At 45.4% G+C, this 17,904-nt stretch overlaps 1 protein-coding gene across 1 annotated transcript in view; it reads left to right on the top strand.

Annotated features, from left to right (window-relative positions):
• DNAH2 (dynein axonemal heavy chain 2) overlaps positions 1-17,904 on the top strand; it is a gene marked incomplete at both ends in the record, with an annotated part of 105,556 nt that overhangs the window by 32,766 nt on the left and 54,886 nt on the right. Inside the window, 22 exons of the mRNA XM_081271519.1 lie at positions 1,187-1,333; positions 2,539-2,695; positions 3,027-3,266; positions 3,557-3,745; positions 4,404-4,551; positions 5,027-5,219; positions 6,660-6,860; positions 6,947-7,103; positions 7,663-7,837; positions 8,331-8,494; positions 9,565-9,726; positions 9,831-9,934; positions 11,713-11,869; positions 12,004-12,086; positions 12,203-12,383; positions 12,771-12,909; positions 14,974-15,191; positions 15,445-15,546; positions 15,918-16,043; positions 16,356-16,466; positions 16,811-16,999; positions 17,776-17,879. Coding sequence (XP_081127645.1) covers positions 1,187-1,333; positions 2,539-2,695; positions 3,027-3,266; positions 3,557-3,745; positions 4,404-4,551; positions 5,027-5,219; positions 6,660-6,860; positions 6,947-7,103; positions 7,663-7,837; positions 8,331-8,494; positions 9,565-9,726; positions 9,831-9,934; positions 11,713-11,869; positions 12,004-12,086; positions 12,203-12,383; positions 12,771-12,909; positions 14,974-15,191; positions 15,445-15,546; positions 15,918-16,043; positions 16,356-16,466; positions 16,811-16,999; positions 17,776-17,879 — 3,447 coding nt within the window. The remainder of the gene's footprint in view (positions 1-1,186; positions 1,334-2,538; positions 2,696-3,026; positions 3,267-3,556; positions 3,746-4,403; positions 4,552-5,026; positions 5,220-6,659; positions 6,861-6,946; positions 7,104-7,662; positions 7,838-8,330; positions 8,495-9,564; positions 9,727-9,830; positions 9,935-11,712; positions 11,870-12,003; positions 12,087-12,202; positions 12,384-12,770; positions 12,910-14,973; positions 15,192-15,444; positions 15,547-15,917; positions 16,044-16,355; positions 16,467-16,810; positions 17,000-17,775; positions 17,880-17,904) is intronic.

Genomic DNA, 17,904 nt, shown 5'->3' with positions numbered 1-17,904 from the left:
GCTTCTGTTTCTTTGGGCCTCTACCATCAGTGCTAGGAAAGGCAGAATCTAATGTCTTGTGATCCTTGGTGTTGTGTTCATTCTTAAGGAAGGGAACTGGAAGCCATTGGAAGCTCTGGTGAGAGACAGGTAGGGCTTGTCAACTGTGAACCTCACTGTGGAGTCATCTGGGTGGGCTGTTTTCAGGGTGACTCTCAAGGTCAACATCCTTAGGCTTGTTCTTTTAGGCTGGTCAGAGGCCACAGAAAAGAATTTTCTAAACATTCCTGGGAGCATAGGTCCTGCTTCCAGAAGGTGGGTTTCTGAGTGGGAAAGAAGGCTGGGTCTTAATGTTCAGTATGTAACTCCCTCTGCTTTCAGTAACTCACTCTCTCCTTCAACTCAATCTGGGGCCCCCAAACCAAAGGCTCCCTGTTTGTCTCTGTACTGCTTCTGCCAGACAATAAACCTTCAGTGACTTTCTTGGGTAAGGGGAGGGCACTTCTTTACTGTGCCTAGTAGGGAAGAGACAGGGAGAGAACTGTTTCTTCAACTTTCCACTGGTCTTCCTCTTTGAGTCCCAACTTCAACTGCTCTTCTAAGAGATTTCTTTGAAGCCACCATCCCCTGGCCCTTAGAAAGCCAGTTGACAGCTGGGTGCGGTGGCACATGCCTGTAATCCCAGAGGCTCTGAAGGCTTAGTCAGGAGGATCACAAGTTTAAAGCTAGCCTCAGCAATGGCGAGTCACTAAGCAACTCAGTGAGACCCTGTCTCTAAATAAAATATAAAATAGGGCTGGGGATGTGGCTCAGTGGTTGAGTGTCCCTGAATTCAATCCCCAGTATAAATGCCCTTTCAAAAAAGAAAGCCCCACCCCTGGGGCTTGTCCCCACCCCTGGCTTGTGATTCCCCCTCGATCCTTAGTCATCAGCTTTTCAACTTCCAGAATTCCTTAATTGTCATCTCCTCACACCTGTGGGCTATGCCTTTGCCACCTAGAAATCGACTTTACTGTTGTTCTGATATTTTGGGGAAAGAGCAAATGTAACTGTGTCTGGTCAGTCTTTGTCACTTGGAAGTTCCACTTCATCTCCTAACTCTGTTCTTTTGTGCTTCCCAGTCCCAAGCCCCTTGTTCCACTGTTGGTTCTAGTTTGTCCCCTTGAGCAGTCCCCTCAAGTGCTCTGCTTTTTTTTTTCCTCTTAAGGACCCTTCTGATTCTCTTTTTGGAGATTGACTACTGGGAGCGGCTGCTGTTTGAGATACCCCATTACGTGGTGAACGTAGCTGAACGAGCAGAGGACCTGCGCATTCTGCGGGAGAATCTGCTACTCGTTGCTCGAGACTACAACAGGTAGGGCTCCAGGCCTCACTGCAGCCCTTCTAGATGCTATTTCATTCCTCCTCTTTGTCTTCTCTGCCCCATGATGTTGTCCATTTCCTACAGTTTGTCTTTTACATTTTGTCCATCACACACACAGAAGTTTCCCTATGCTTTCTCTTGTGGCCCCATAATGATTCCTGTCCTTTGTAGTTATGTTTTTCAGCTTTAGAGAAGAGAGCAAAAACAACCAGATTCCTTCCCACCTCACAGGGCATTTCTCTAAGAATGAAACTGGGCCACACTGGGGTCATGGACACAGAATGACAGCAGAGTCATTGAATCAAGGCCATGCTGTTCCCATCTCACCCCTATCCCTTTGGTCTCTGAACCCCCTGTTACCCATCTCTGGAGTGAGGCCTTGTCCTGGGTTAAGTACTGTCTTAGTAAGTTCAGGTTGCTATAACAAAAATACCATAGACTGGGTGACTTATAAACAACAGAAATTCATTACTCAGAGTTATGGAGGCTGGGAAGTTCAAGGTGAAGTTTCAGGCAGATTCAGTGTCTGATAAAGGCCCATTTCCTGGTTCATAGATGATTACCTTCTCACTGTGTCCCCATGTGAGATGGGAGCTTTCTCAGGCCTTCTCTATTTATCCTCATGACCCAGTCACCTTCTAAAGGCCCCGCTGCCTAATATAGTCACCTTGGGAGTGAGGATTTCATATGAATTTGGGGAAATCAATAATTCAGACCACAGAAGGTATCTTTCTCAGTCTAGTGAAAGTCTAAGGGGATGGAACAAAGCATCTGAGTGTCTAGACCTGCCATATTCAGTATGGAGCTTCTCCCTGCATGTGGTTATTTCCATTTAAGATAATTAATTAAAAAATAATGAGTGATGTGGGTCAGTGGTAAAGAGCACCCACCTAGCATGAATGAGGACCTGGGTTCAATGTTCAGCATCATAAGTAAGTAAGTAAGTAAGTAAGTAAGTAAATGAATAAATAAAAATTTCAAGTACTTATCCCACAGGCCACATTTCAAGGGCTCCATAGTCACATGTAACTAGTGGATACAGTATCGAATAGCACATATTGTAGAACATTTCCATCACCACAGAAAGTTTCTTTGGAAAACACTAGTCTAGAATTGAACTTTCAGATCTTTCCAGGTGTGGAGGAGAGGTCTTCAGAACTTGTCCCCACCAGCTACCAGTCCTTTCTTATATGCAGGATTATAGCCTTGCTGTCCGAAGATGAGCAGGCCCTGTTCAAAGAACGTATTCGATTTCTGGATAAGAAGATTCACCCTGGACTCAAGAAGCTGCATTGGGCCTTAAAGGGGGCCAGTGCTTTCTTCATCACGGACTGCCGCATACATGCCAGCAAGGTAAGCCATAACTGGGAGACCCTAAAGGGCTGCAAGATTGAGGGAGAGGCTGGTGCATGGTAACCCATACCTGAATCTTGGGTAATGGTGGAGAGACCTGAGAGTATTGTAAAAGAAATTAAGTGTGCTTAGGAAAGCACTTTCGTGTGTCATCAACTCTAGGTATAGGACAGATGAGAGGGTAGAATCAGGTCCAGAGGGTCTCTTTCCCAGCTGAAACTCCCCAACAGAGGTGTGTCCAAGTATGCATGGTGCTGGGGCAGTTCAGTGGAAGATATATTAGTTCCTAGAAAGTGGCCATCTACAGACCATGGGTGGGGTCTGACTCCAGGTGCAGATGATTGTGAATGACTTCAAGGCTTCCACTCTGACCATTGGCTGGCGGGCCCAAGAGATGTCAGAGACACTGTTGGTTCGAATTAGTGGCAAACGAGTATACAGGGACCTGGAATTTGAGGAGGACCAAAAAGAATATCGGGCAGCTATACAGCAGAAATTGATGAGCCTACACGAGGATGTGGTGGCCATCATGACCAACTCCTATGAAGTCTTCAAGAATGATGGCCCTGAGGTAGGCTCCTGTGGCTAGGGGTTTGTGGTTTAAAAAAGCCACAGTCTCCAAGTCCCATTGGACCATTCTCTTGTCCTCACCACCCTCCATTTTTTTTTTTAACAGTGTGTGTTTCTCAAACATCCTACTGTAGTCCTGCATTCAGTCCACTTTCAATCTTCCTGTCGAACTCAGCAACTTGCCTTTTTATTTAAGCACCTGTTCCTTTCCATATTGGCTGTTTCTCATTTCCCAGGATCCCCCCTGTTTCCCCTGAGGGCTTCTTTTGCTCTTGGTTCTTTTCCTACCAGATTCAGCAGCAGTGGATGCTGTACACCATCCGGCTGGACCACATGATGGAGGATGCTCTGCGCCTGAATGTGAAGTGGTCGCTGCTGGAACTATCCAAGGCCATCAATGGGGATGGGAATTCCACTCCAAACCCACTTTTCCGAGTCCTTGTCATTTTGCAGAATGATGTGCAGGGGGGTGTAGCAAAGGTAGGGACCAGTGTGTCAACATCCCAAAGCTATCACACCTTATTTACCAATTTCCCTCGATTCCTAAACTTGGTCCTTGACCTTGATTTTCAGCTGTGGCCACTGGATCTGGTTTTGAAGCGTTCAGCCTTACCAGTCTTTTTTAAAATTCCATATTTTTTTTATTGGTGCATTATAATTATATGGGGAGATTTGTTGTTACATATTTGTACATGCAAACAATGTAACAATATAATTTCCCAGTATTACTCCCCAGTATTTCCCCTTTCTCCTCCTTACCTCCCCTGGTCACTTTCCTCTACTCTACTGATCTCCTTTCAATTTTCATGAGATTCCCCCCACTCAACTTTCTTTTCCTTTTTCCTCTCTAGCGTCTACATTTAAGAGAAAACATGAACCTTGACTTTCTGAGTTTGATTTATTTTACTTAACATAATGTTCTCATGTTCCATTCATTTTCCTGCAAATGACATAATTTCATTATGTATGGATGAATGAAACTCTGTGTGTGTGTGTGTATACACACACACATATATATATATATACACACACATACATATATAAGTGTCTCACATTTTCTTTATGCATGCCTCACTAATCTTGAGGCTTGTTTCCTCCATGGGCTGTGCTGAGGTCCTCTCTGTTGTGCTCCTCACAGGTGGAATTCTCACCCACTCTGCAGACTTTGGCAGGTGTGGTCAATGACATTGGCAGTCACCTCTTTTCTACCATCTCTGTCTTCCGCCACCTTCCCGAAATCCTCTCCAAGCGCAAATTTCACCGGGATCCCATCCATATAATTGTGGGTGAGTGAGCACTAGGGGGAGTGTCAGGGGTGGAACTATCAGAGGCTTAGGCCTCGGTGGAGCTAGAAGGAGAGACCAGGGATGTTTGCAGAACATATTGGGCCAGTCATCTCCATGAAATATCCAGTCAGGGGACCAGATCAGGGAAGGGAGCAGGGGTGGGATGGTGGAGAGATTAGGTGACTGATGCTCGTGATATTTGGGAATTGGGTGGGAAATGAGCAGAGACAAGTTTGAGACTGTAGCTTGGCTTGAAGAGGCCCCACAGGAGAGATCTCTGATCTTGTGGAGGAGACACTAAGAATCATACTTTCACTTTCTTCCTCCTCCATTGTTTTATAATTGTCATGTTTGAGCAGTACTTCTTTCGGGAACTGGTGTTACAGTGGAAGATCGAGGGCAGTGCCCAGGGGCTAGGCTGGAACTTGGGCTGGGATGGATATCAACGAGAAGTATCTTTCTGGATCCTTTCAAGAGCGAGATGAGGACATTAAGAAGATCCAAGCCCAGATTAGTAGTGGCATGACTAACAATGCCAGTCTGCTGCAGAACTACCTCAAGACCTGGGATATGTATCGGGAAATCTGGGAAATCAACAAGGACTCCTTTATTCGTCGTTACCAGCGCCTTAACCCCCCTGTCTCTTCTTTTGATGCTGACATTGCTCGGTGAGTGGATAAGGTGGGACAAGTATCTGGAGGAGGTAAAGAATTAATTGGAGGAGGAGGAAAGAACCCAGAAACTAGGGAAAGGGTCTGGAGAGGGCAGATGCAGGCACTGTGTGTCTATAGATATTAGATATTATGCTCCCTACCTTAGGACATTGTGAGATCATCAAATATATGTGAGAACACCTTGTGAACTCTAAGGAACTGTGCAAATGGACTAGTTGTGGTTACGCAAGCTTCAGTGTGATCCACACTATGACTAAGGTGTATAAGGTGCCAGGACAGGTCAATGGAAGTTGTGATATCAGCTTTCTGTTACTGTAACAAATACCCAAGGCAATAGACTTATAAAGAGAAAATGTTTGCTTCAACCATAGTTTGGAGGTTTTAGTGCATGACCAGTTGACTCCATTGCTTTGGGTCTGATGTCTCTGATGGCAGGAGCAAAGCAGTAAACCCTCAGGGTCCAGAAGGCTTCCTGCTGGGACCCACCTCTTTAGGTATCCACCACTCTCAATATTGTAAGCTGGGGACTAAGCTTGTAATACATGGACCTTTGGGGGGACATTTAAAAATCCATATTACAGCAGAAAGAAAAAATTTCAACTGGGGGCATCAGGAAGGCTTTATGAAGTAACTTTGAGGCTGCTCTTTATAGGGTAGGTAGGATTTCAGCATGCACAGAGGGGAGGGCATTGTATGTAGAGGAAATAGCACAAGCAGAGGTAAAGTTGAGCTCCAGAAGCACGTTCCTCACATAGTGAGAAATCTAAAGCATGGGAAGTATGCGAAGGGACTTATATCCAGAAGCTGGTCCTCTAAACAACCTCATGAGATATGTTCCATTATCACTGCCATGTTACAGAAGAGGAAACGAAGATTTAGGACAGTTAAAAAACAACAAAACAACAACAACAACAACAAATACTTGGGCTAGGCACAATGGCAGGACCCTGTAGTCCCAGTTACTTGGGAGGCTGAGGCAGGAGGATCTCTTGAGCCCAGGAAGTCAAAGCCAGCCTGGGCAACATAGTGAGACCCTGCCTGAGGTCACAAATTAGAAAGCAGCAAAACATGAGCTCAATCCAGACCCATGCAACTCTAAGACCTTGGATATCAGAAGAAGGAGCATGACCATTATTTCATCTCCAGTGGTTGGGCTTTGTTTTATTTTTTGCAGTGCTGAGGATCAAACCCAGGTCCTTGTGCATGCTAGACAAGGGCTCTACCACTCAGCTGTATCTCCAGTCCCTTGTAGTGGGAGATTGGGAAATTGACACAGTCACAGTTGTCTTCTGGGGATGGGTTGGCCCAGGAGACACCTGGAAGTAAGAGAACCCTCTAGAGATGGAAGGAAATAAGAACTTGAACCAGTATCGGGACAAGGGGCACATCTGGGAAGAAAGAAAACATGCTAGTGCAAATCTGGGGTTCTTACAGCTACACAGAAGTGGCTAACAATGTGCAGAAGGAGGAGACGGTCCTCAACATCCAGTTCGTGCTCCTGGACTGTTCACACCTCAAGTTCTCGCTGGTGCAGCATTGCAATGAGTGGCAGAATAAGTTCACTACTCTGCTCAAGGAGATGGCAGCGGGGCGCCTGCTGGAGCTGCATACTTACCTGAAGGAGAATGCAGAGAAGTAGGGCGGGCTCCCGCAGGTGTGAAGGTGGGGGCCGGGGAGGTCCTGCGCTTTCTGCCTACGGTGCTCCCTTTGCTGGCCTTTAGAATCAGCCGCCCTCCCCAGACACTAGAGGAACTAGGGGTCAGTCTGCAGCTCATGGATACACTGCAGCACGATTTGCCCAACGTGGAGAGCCAGATCCCTCCCATCCACGAGCAATTTACCATTCTGGAAAAGTACGAAGTGCCGGTTCCAGATGATGTAAGTTCCAGCAGTTCTTTGGTGCACCCAAGTTAGACCCATACTGGTGGCAGCAGTTTGTGGAGAACTGTGGTGCTGTCAGGGGGCAGTGCAGAGAAGAGAGAGGAGGAAGAGGCTCAAGATTCAACCCCTGAGAGCAAAGCTAATTCAAATGGTATTTCTGTCCAGTGTATAGGGTTCTTTTAGGCCCAGCAACTCCCTGCTTGATTTCTTGGGTCCTCATTGTCCCTGTGAAACTCATCCATGAGCTGCATGTAGGGAAATGAGCCTGTAATAGCTACTCAGATTGAGTTGGGAGGATCCTTTGAGCCCAGGAGTTCAAGGCCAGCGTGGGCAACACAGTGAGACCCCATCCTCCCCAAAAAGCTTGTCTATGAACTCTAATCTAGAGAATCAAAAAAGAGACCTTAAAAACATTAGCGAAGGACTGGGGTGGATCTCCATGGTAGAGCGCTTGCCTAGCAGCACAAGGCCCTGGGTTCCATTCTAGCAACAACAAAGCATTTGTGAGGACAGTCGTCCTATTCATGGCTCCTCCTCCTCTCTCTGATGTACCCAGGTGCTAGAGATGCTGGACAGTCTGAATGGGGAGTGGGTCGCTTTCCAACAAACTTTGATGGAAAGTGAACAAATGCTCAAGAAACACAAGGAAAAATTCAAGACAGGCCTTATTCACTCTGCTGATGATTTCAAGAAGAAAGCGCACAACCTTCTGGAAGATTTCAGCCTCAAAGGTTCTCTTGCGCCACCTCTCCGCCTTCTTCTTCTTCTTTTCATAATAACTATTTATTTATGTGATGGTGCTAAGAATCAAACCCAGTGCCTCACAAGTGCTAGGCAAGCACTCTACCCCTGAGCCCCAGCCCCAGCCCTCTCCCCTTCTTTAGCCTCTGTCCTGGGAAGGAGAGAACAGAATGGGAGGAGGAAAGAGTCCTCAGCCGGGAAGAGGAGGAGCACAGCTATCGTCACTGGTTTTGGGGTGAAGGCCGCAGCCCGGCTCATATCTCCAGTGTTCTTACCTCACCTGCCCACATTCCATCTGTTTCTGATTCTCCAGCCACACTTATCATTTTCTCAGAGCTGCCTGTATTCCCTCTTACTCTCCATCCTTTCCCTCTCTCATGTAAGAAGTGAGACTTGCCTACAAAGAGATAGGAGAACCATAGCCATCCTTTCAGGGCACCAGGGAATTGAGCAGGAACCTGAGCTGCCCCTGAAACTCCCCAGGCCCCTTCACCAGCAACGTGGGCTACGTGGTGGCCCTGGAACAGATCGCACAGCTGCGGGCCATGTTGATGGCCATGCGTGAAGAAGAAAACACTCTCCGCTCCAACCTGGGCATCTTCAAGATCGAGCAACCAGCCTCCAAGGACCTTCAGAACCTGGATAAGGTGTCCTGCTGAGATAGGCCCCTGAGGGAACCGGGGATGAGGAGCCAGGGTCAGGAGAACGGTACCCAAGGGTCTTGAAAACACAGCTGGCCTGGGGAGATGAGCTCACTTGTGGTTTTTTTTTTAGAATGTACTGGCATTCTCATAACATGATTAGTCATTTTAAAATGAGCAATCCAGTGGCATTCACAGCCATTGCTTCTGTCTAGATCCAAGACATTTTATTACCCCCAAAGGAGATGACGAATGCCTTAGCAGTCACTCCCATCCCCTCTCTCCTCCACCCCTGTCAATTACTGATTTATTTTCCATGTATATGGATCTGCCCATTCTAGACATTTCACACAAACAGAACCACATGTGGCCTTTTGCCTCTGGACTTCTTTCACTTGACATAGTATCTTTCAATTTTCATCCGTGTTGTAGCATGCATCAGTACTCCATTCCTTTTTATGGCTTAGTAATATTCCATTGTTTTTTTTTATTCACCCCATTTTGTTCATCCATGCTCCAGTTGTGGGTGTTTGGGTTGTTTCAGCCTTTCAGCTGTAGTGAATAGTGTTGCTATGAACATGGGTATACTTATATTTGCTTGAACACCTGTTTCTAATTCTCATGGGTGTAAGCCTAGCAATAGAATTGCTGGATCATATGGTGACTCTGTTGAAGTGTTTGAGGCACTGCCAAAGCTATTTTCCATAGCAGCTGCACCATTTTATATTCCCACTAGCACTGTACTAGGATTCCTATTTTTTCTCTGTGTCCTTGCCAATGCTTATTTTTCTTTTAATTTTTTTTTTTTTTTTTTGGTTCTAGCCATCCTAGTGGGTGTGAAGTGATATCTCTCACTGAGGTTTTTAATTTGCATTTCCCTAGTGACTAATGATGTTGAGGATCTTTTTATGTGCTTATCATTTGATGAGCCCTTAAGGCAAGCGAAATGAACTGGGGAGGCAGTGCTATACCCTGGAGGGACCAGCTCTGGAGGAATGAGAGGAGCAAATGAGCAACTGTCAGGGAGGAACTAGACTGGGGCCACTTCACCTGATGACTTGCTGCCTGCCATGCAGGAGCTCGATGCACTGCAGCAAGTGTGGGAGATCACCCGGGACTGGGAGGAGAACTGGAGCCAGTGGAAGACCGGCCGGTTCCTGACTCTGCAAACAGAGGCCATGGAGTCTATGGCCCATGGGCTGTTCCGTCGCCTCACAAGACTAGCCAAAGAGTATAAGGTGCGTGGAGACAGGACAGGGACGCGCAGATGGGCCATCTGAGGAAGGGGGACTGGTCTCCAAAAGGCCTTTTGGGTCTTCTAATTCTTCCCACTTCTGCTCAGGACAAAAACTGGGAAATTATTGAAACCACTCGCTCCAAAATAGAGCAGTTCAAGAGGACCATGCCTCTCATCTCAGACCTGCGGAACCCTGCCCTCAGAGACAGGTGAGGCTGCCCCTCGGCTTCCAGGGCGACCGCTCTGCTCGCCTGGCCTGGGCTACCTCCTGCTCCTTTCAGTCCTCCCCGCTACAGCATCCACAGCTTGAGCATTCCCTCTGGCCTCTTGGGTGCATCTGTTTTGTTTGTTTTAAATGCTTTTGTTTTTCAGGGCTGGGGCTGGGGCTCAGTGATAGAGCGCTTGCCCAAGGCAGGCGAGGCCCTGGGTTCCATCCTCAGCACCACCTAAAAATAAATAAGTAAAATAAAGGCATTGTGTCCAACTACAAATAAAAAATAATCATAAATTTAAATGTTTTTGTTTTTCACTTTTTATATATTTATCTTTTTCAAGGTGCTGGGGATGAATACAGGGCCTCACACATGCTCAGCAAACACTCTGCCCCTGAGCTATACCTCCAACCCCCCCCACCCACCCAATTTATTTATTTATTTATTTATTTATTTACATTTTTAGTTTTTGATGGACCTTTATTTTATTCATTTATTTATATACAGTGCTAAGAATCGAACCTAGGGCCTCACATGCTAGGCAAGCACTCTACCACTGAGCCACAACCCAGCCCCCAAATTTACAAAAATTACGTTATATTTATAACGTACAACTTGACTTTTTTGAAATATGTATACATTGTGAAATAGTTAACTTGAGCTAATTAACATATGGATTACCTCAGTACTTATTTTTTGTGTGCGTGGTGAGAACATTTAAAATCTATTCAGTGATTTTTTTCAAGCATACAACACATTGTTATCAACTATCTTCATCATGTTGTACAATAGATCTCTCAAACTGTTGCTCCTGTCTAACTGAAATTTTGTACGGGACCAACATCTCGATTCCCTCCTCCCACCCCCAGCCCCTGGGAACCACCATTCTACTCTGCTTCTGTGATCTGACTTCTTTAGATTGAACATATAAATGAGATAATCTAATATTTGTCTTCCTGTGCTGCCTTATTTCATTTCACATAAAGTCCTCCAGGTTCATCCGTGATGCCACAAATGGCAGAATTTCCTTTTTGTTAAAGGTGTAATAATATTCTGCTACATTTTCTTTATCTGTTTGATGGATACTTATGTTGATTTCACCTATTTTGGAGAAATAATTTTAATTCTTTTGCATTGCCTCCAGTGTAATGTTTTTGGCAACGTTTCACCTGTGTGATGAAACTGCTCAAAACATTATAACTTAATCCCTTTATTAAGTTATTTAACTCTCTAAGCCTCAGTTTCTCTGCTTACAAAGTGGAATAGTAATACTTTCTAATTTATGGAGTAGTTGTAAGGATTAAATGTGCTGTTTCACATAAAGCACTTGTCTCAGCACATGATCCGTGTAAACCTGCAATGATTTATTGAACTTTCCGTGTGCACACCTGTCTTAACTCCCTCTCCAGAGAGTCAACTCCTAGAGGGTGGCATCAATCTTTGTATTCCTCAGGGTGTCTAAGATTGCACCTTAGAGCCTATCTAGTAAAATCTGTTGAATCATGAATTAATAAATACCCAGAATCATAATGTCCCAGTGGGTAGAAGCACAGGGAGTGATTTTCTTTTATTCATGTGTGTGTGTGTGTGTGTGTGTGTGTGTGTGTGTGTGTGTGCGTGCGTTTGTGTGCGCTTGCATGTGCTCTGGGGATGGAACTCAGGGCCGCAAGCATACTAGGTAAATGTTCTATCACTTGAGCCCTAGGGATGATGTTGACCCTTTCAAGAGGCCTCATGTCTGGCCTCTCAGTCAGACTTCCTGTTTTGGGCTGCAGGCACTGGGACCAGATCAGGGATGAGATCCAACGGGAGTTTGATCAGGAATCTGAAAGTTTCACCTTGGAGCAGATTGTGGCGCTTGGGATGGATCAGCATGTGGAGAAGATTGCAGAAATCTCTGCCTCAGCAACCAAAGAGCTGGCCATAGAAGTGGTATGACTCAATCCTCTCCCATCCTCGCTCCCACAGGCTTTCAACTGTTTCTAATCTGAGGGCCCCTTTCAGCTAGTCTTCCCCTTGGGGACTATATAGTGATTGTTCTTTCTGCCCTCAACTTCTCTGCACAGGCATTACAAAACATTGCCAAGACCTGGGACACGACACAGTTAGATATAATTCCCTACAAGGATAAGGGCCATCACCGCCTCAGGTAGAGAGGGACCCAGGGCTACAGGAGAGGGGAGGGCCATGTGATCTGGGCAGTGGAGTGGGGACCCAGTTTTGGCAGATGGGCATGGACTGTGACTTTGACCCCTTGTGGCCCAGAGGTACAGAAGAAGTATTCCAGGCACTGGAAGATAACCAGGTAGCTCTGTCAACCATGAAGGCATCACGTTTTGTGAAGTCCTTTGAGAAGGATGTGGACCACTGGGAACGTTGCCTCTCCCTCATTTTGGAGGTTATTGAGATGGTGCTCACAGTGCAGCGTCAGTGGATGTACCTGGAGGTCAGGACACGGTGCCCGAGCTCTTCCTACTTCTGCACCTTTGTGTGCCTAGGACCTAGACATCTGTCTTGTTGTCAACTTCATTTTTCTGTCTCTCAAGTTCACACCTTATCTAGGATCCAGCAGTCCAATCCTTGGTTCTTAACCCTCACCTTAGCTTCCCTTCCTGGCAGGCCTTAGTTCTTTCCAGAGTTTCATTTCATTTTTCTTCTTGGACCCAGCCACCTGACTTTCCAATCCCAACTTCCCTTCTAGAACTTGAACATATTGCCCATTGGTTCCTAAAGCTCTGTGTCTTCTATTCAGTTATCATCCCTGGTCTGTGAGCAGGGAACAGAGGAGAGTATCTGAGATACAGTTTCTCACCCCAATTCCATGGCCCCTTAGAATATCTTCCTAGGAGAGGACATCCGCAAGCAGTTGCCGAATGAATCAGCCTTATTTGACCAGGTCAACAACAACTGGAAATCCATCATGGACCGAATGAACAAGGACAATAATGCTCTTCGGAGCACCCACCACCCAGGTCAGAGCTCCATGGCTTCTTGCTTAGACATAGCTTCGGTTGGGTCTATGTATATGGCCACATGTTTTATTTATTGAAAGACTGATTTTATACCTGACCATTATAACACTTCCTGTCACCATTGCCTCTTCTAAGCATTGAATAAGAATAATTTAGCAAATCAAATGCAATAAGTACGGGAATGGAATCCAACATAGAGGTTAAGAGCACGGGGTATGGGGTTTGGGATCAGACAGCTCTGCGTTCAAATCTGAAATGTAGTCTTGGGCAGCTTGTGTCCTCTATACTACAGTTTCCTCATCTGTTCTAGGAGGTTAGGATAGCAGTCTCACCAGGTTTTTGTAAGGATTATAAAGGAGTATGTAACAGTCCCAGTGTAGTTTTTGGTACAAAGGTAGTGTGTGATTAACAGCATCGTGTCTCAGTGGCCCTGAAGGAGAACCATTCTTCTTCTCTAGCTGATTCATTCAGTGAGTACACTTAGTAAGGTGCTGTAGGGAAATGAGATGACACAAGTGAAGCACTTCTAGCCTTAAATGGTACCTAGAAAACCCTTGGTTATTTTTAACTATTGTTATTATTACATTGGCTTTAATGAGTTTATCAAATGAACTAGTCTTTATTGTAGATGCTTTGACAGACATGGGGTTGGGGTAGGGACTGGGGAAGAAGGATCAGGGGTATACATGTTGAGGCCTAGATGACTGGGGTGAATTAGGTAAAGAATCAGGGAGTCAGGGTTGGCAATGAGCACCTAGAATGACAGATACCCTGAGAAGAACATTTCCAGAGGGCGTATGGAGGACTTCTTTATTTTGCCTAGGACTAGTCTAATGATTCTTCATTTTCCCGAGCAACTTGAGTGTACACATCCAAAAAAATAAACTTTAATTATCCTGATAAAATTTAAGTCAACAACATGCAAAGTGAGTGACAACAACTGACAATATTTGAGATAATTAAAAAGATTATATTTTGGAACAATTTGGGGCTGGGGATGTGGCTCAAGCGGTAGCGCGCTCGCCTGGCATGCATGCGGCCCGGGTTCGATCCTCAGCACCACATACCAACAAAGATGTTGTGTCCGCCGAGAACTAAAAAAAAAATAAAATATTAAAAATTCTCTCTCTCTCTCTCTCTCTCTCTCTGTCACTCTCTCTTTAAAAAAGATATTTTGGAACAATTTATTAGCAAAGCTCTAAGAACATCAATCCTCCTGTTGAATGCACAGAACAAATCCATCTGGTCTGAGGCTACTGAGTGGCCCCATGGTCTTCAGGGTTACTCAGGTGATCTCTCAAGGCTCCAACAGCCTGGAGACACTGTTTGAAATCACAGCATCTTGAAAAGACTAGAAACTGGGAAGACAGGGGAAAACCAAGAACTAAGGAATAGCGAAATAGGCTGGGAGAAAAGTGAAGACAACCAGGAACCTACAAATGGGAATACATTTTATTAATATCTTGAATTGTCCTTTGAGATGGATCTTATTGCTATTTTACAGACAAATAGGTCAAAACTCAACAAGGTTAATAACATGCTAGTAGATGTAAAAACTGCCATTAGAGTGGCGGTCTTCCATCTCCTAGTCTAGTACCCTTTTTACTATGTCATGAGGGACACTGGCAACCCCATTGGTTACAGACCTCTTTCATTGTGTGCAAGTGATAGGTTTTTAAATTGGTTGATTTAACTTGTTGGATTATGTAAATGGAGAATAATCTCTAATTTTCAGAAGCTGCTGGGTTGACTCGTGGAGCCCCAAGTTCTTAGGTAGATAGGATAGTTGTTCCAAGACTAATGGGACAGTGAAATTGTGAAATCACATACGATGTATAACGAATGTATAATAGTGCGTAACGAATACTTAATAATGAGTTAATGATGAGCATGGGCTAAACATGACAGAGGGATTGGGGATATTTCTCTGCTTTCAAAAACCTTTATGGCAATCTATAACCCAAAATTCCATATCTGGCAAAGAAAATAGAGTTGGGCACTCCAGATCTACTCAGGACAATGGTGAAAAGACCACCAAATGTCATTCACTGCTCTTCTTCCCAGGGCTCCTGGACAAATTGATAGAAATGAATACAATCTTGGAGGACATTCAGAAGTCTCTGGATATGTATTTAGAGACCAAGCGCCATATTTTCCCCCGCTTCTACTTCTTATCCAATGATGACCTACTGGAGATTCTGGGCCAGTCTCGCAACCCAGAGGCTGTGCAACCACATCTCAAAAAATGCTTTGACAATATCAAATTGCTGAAAATCCAGAAGGTCAGTAGAGGTGGTCATGCTGGGATGGAGGGCAGGGAAAGGATGGTGATGTCAAGGTGTCCAAGGTTTTGGAGGGGACCATGCCCTCCCAACAGGAGTGATGTTCATGATTCTAGATTTTCACAACTTTTTAGAACTGGTAATACTGAGAGGAGGGGTGAGAAGAAGAAATTACCCTCAAAAGGCCCAAATACTTCTAGGCAGATATCAAACTTGGGCAGGCCAGTCTATTAAGAACTTCTCTTTTCTACAGATTGGGGGGTCCGGCGGCAAATGGGAAGCTGTGGGAATGTTCTCAGGTGATGGCGAATATGTTGATTTCCTCCACTCAGTACTCTTAGACGGTCCTGTGGAGGTGAGTGGTGATGAGGGTCTAAGAACCAAGTTGATTCTTTTTCCTGTTAGAAAGTCTGCTTGGTTCTACAAGGTGAGAACATCTCCATGAAGAGATGAATGCTAGTTGCTTTTTCAGTGACCTGTTCCCCTCCCACTGACTATTTCTTGTCAATCATAACCTCTGCCTTGAACTTAAATTTCCTCTTGAAAATCAGATACTCTGCACTCCTGGCCTCCATTTCTCTTGGTGACCCAAGCCAGATATTGCCCAGGTCTTGCTTTCCTCCCGATTCCTAAGCCCTAGAGTGCTATTTCCCAAGTACCTTCCCTTTGGGGAGTCTTGCCTCTGACCCTGAGGCCACACCATCCTGTTCTTTCACCTCTCCCCAGTCTTGGCTTGGTGATGTGGAACGCACCATGAGGGTGACCCTGCGGGATCTTCTCCGGAACTGCCGCATGGCCCTCAGGAAGTTCCTCAATAAAAGGGACAAATGGGTGAAGGAATGGGCTGGACAGGTAAGCTGTTTTCAACAAAAATGGGGAACAAGAAGATGGAGGTCACCAGCAAGTAGATAAACAGATTCTAGAGATGCACAGAACAAAGAAAGGTTTCTTGCCCCACTTTGTGGGCTGTGGGTGTGTGTACTACATGCTGGACCTATAGCTCCTGACCTGAGGCACATGCATGCTCCATCCTTTAGAGCAGAATAGGCACAATGAGAACCTGGTTCAGGAAGCCTCTACTCCACGAAGAGGCTAGAACTCAGGAGTTGTGCTGTGTGGGTGGCCAAGAGCAGGGCCTTAGAATTGGCTTCTGCATCTGCTCAGATGGTTATCACCGCCAGTCAGATCCAGTGGACAGCAGATGTCACCAAGTGCCTGTTGACAGCTAAGGATCGGGGAGATAAGAAAATCCTCAAGGTCATGAAGAAGAAACAGGTAGGAAGCTCTTCAAGTATGGGATAGGCCTGGAGTAGGAATTGCTGGGAGGGAGGTGATTAGCTAGAGAGAAAATTAGAAAAAAAAGAAGAAGGAGGAGGAGGAGGAGGAGGAAGGGGAGGAGGAGGAGGGGGAGGAGCAGCTGGTGCAAAAGGGCTAGAATGAGGGTACTTTTGACAGAATTCCAGTGAGGAGAGTTTGGTGTGGAGCAGAATTTGATTTTCCCATGTGGCTGTTAGGTGTGGATAGGATCAGCTTTGGGGTTGAAGTGTTAAATTGGGATAAGTGCATTTTGGCTTGGGAGCCTTGCTGCGTCTGTTCTGCCCTGCTGCCTCATTCCACAGGTGTCAATACTAAATAAATATTCAGAAGCCATCAGGGGGAACTTGACCAAGATCATTCGGCTTAAAATCGTGGCTCTGGTGACGATAGAAGTTCATGCCCGGGATGTATTAGAGAAGCTTTATAAAAGTGGCCTCATGGATGTCAATGCCTTTGACTGGCTCAGCCAACTTCGATTCTACTGGGAGAAGGTATCCTACTCTCTTACCCTAAAACTGATCTTATTCCCAGAATTAAAATCATGTTTCCTAAATGCAATAACAATCTAACCCAACCCTTAGCCCTCTCATAATACCCTACTCCAGTTCTTAATAGTGTTTTACCTCTTAATTCAGGAGGGGTAAATAATTGTTCTAGGTAGTGCTCACAACAGGCATTACTTGATTGGGACTTAGCTGCTGCCATGGATCAGGGTGGACATGCAATCTGAAGCCCATTTTCCATGTTGATAATAAACCATTCCCTCCTACACTGGGCATGGTGGTGCACACCTGTAATCCCAGCAAGTTGGGAGGCTGAGGCAAGAATTCAAAGCCAGCTTCAGCCACTTAGCAAGGCCTTGAGCAACTTAGTAAGACCTTATCTCAAATTAAAAACAAAAACAAAAACAAAACAAAAGGGCTGGGGATGTGGCTCAAGCGGTAGCGCACTCACCTGGCATGCGTGTGGCCCGGGTTCGATCCTCAGCACCACATACAAACAAAGATGTTGTGTCTGCTGAAAACTAAAAAATAAATATTAAAATTCTCTCTCTCTAAAAAAAAAGAAACATAAAAAGGGCTGAGAATGTGGCTCAGTTGTTAAACACCTTTGGGTTCAATCCCTAGTAGTAGTAGTAATAATAACAATAATAAACCATTCCCTCCTTCTAGCTCTAAAGTGGAAATCCTAATCTATTTGCAACCCCCTTCCCTCTTGGATCCATTACCACAGACAATTTCCATCTTGTTCTGACCTCTTTCCCCAGGATCTTGATGATTGTATGATCCGCCAGACCAACACACAGTTTCAATATGGTTATGAGTACCTGGGTAACTCTGGCCGGCTGGTCATCACCCCTCTGACAGACAGGTCTGCTTTCAGGGAGGAAGGAGGT

The sequence above is a fragment of the Spermophilus citellus genome (assembly GCF_964194105.1).
Source record: "Spermophilus citellus genome assembly, chromosome: 17".
NCBI classification, from domain to species: Eukaryota; Metazoa; Chordata; class Mammalia; order Rodentia; family Sciuridae; genus Spermophilus; species Spermophilus citellus.
Note: the sequence above shows the minus strand (reverse complement) of the source record. Positions and strands in the feature narration are given on the sequence as shown.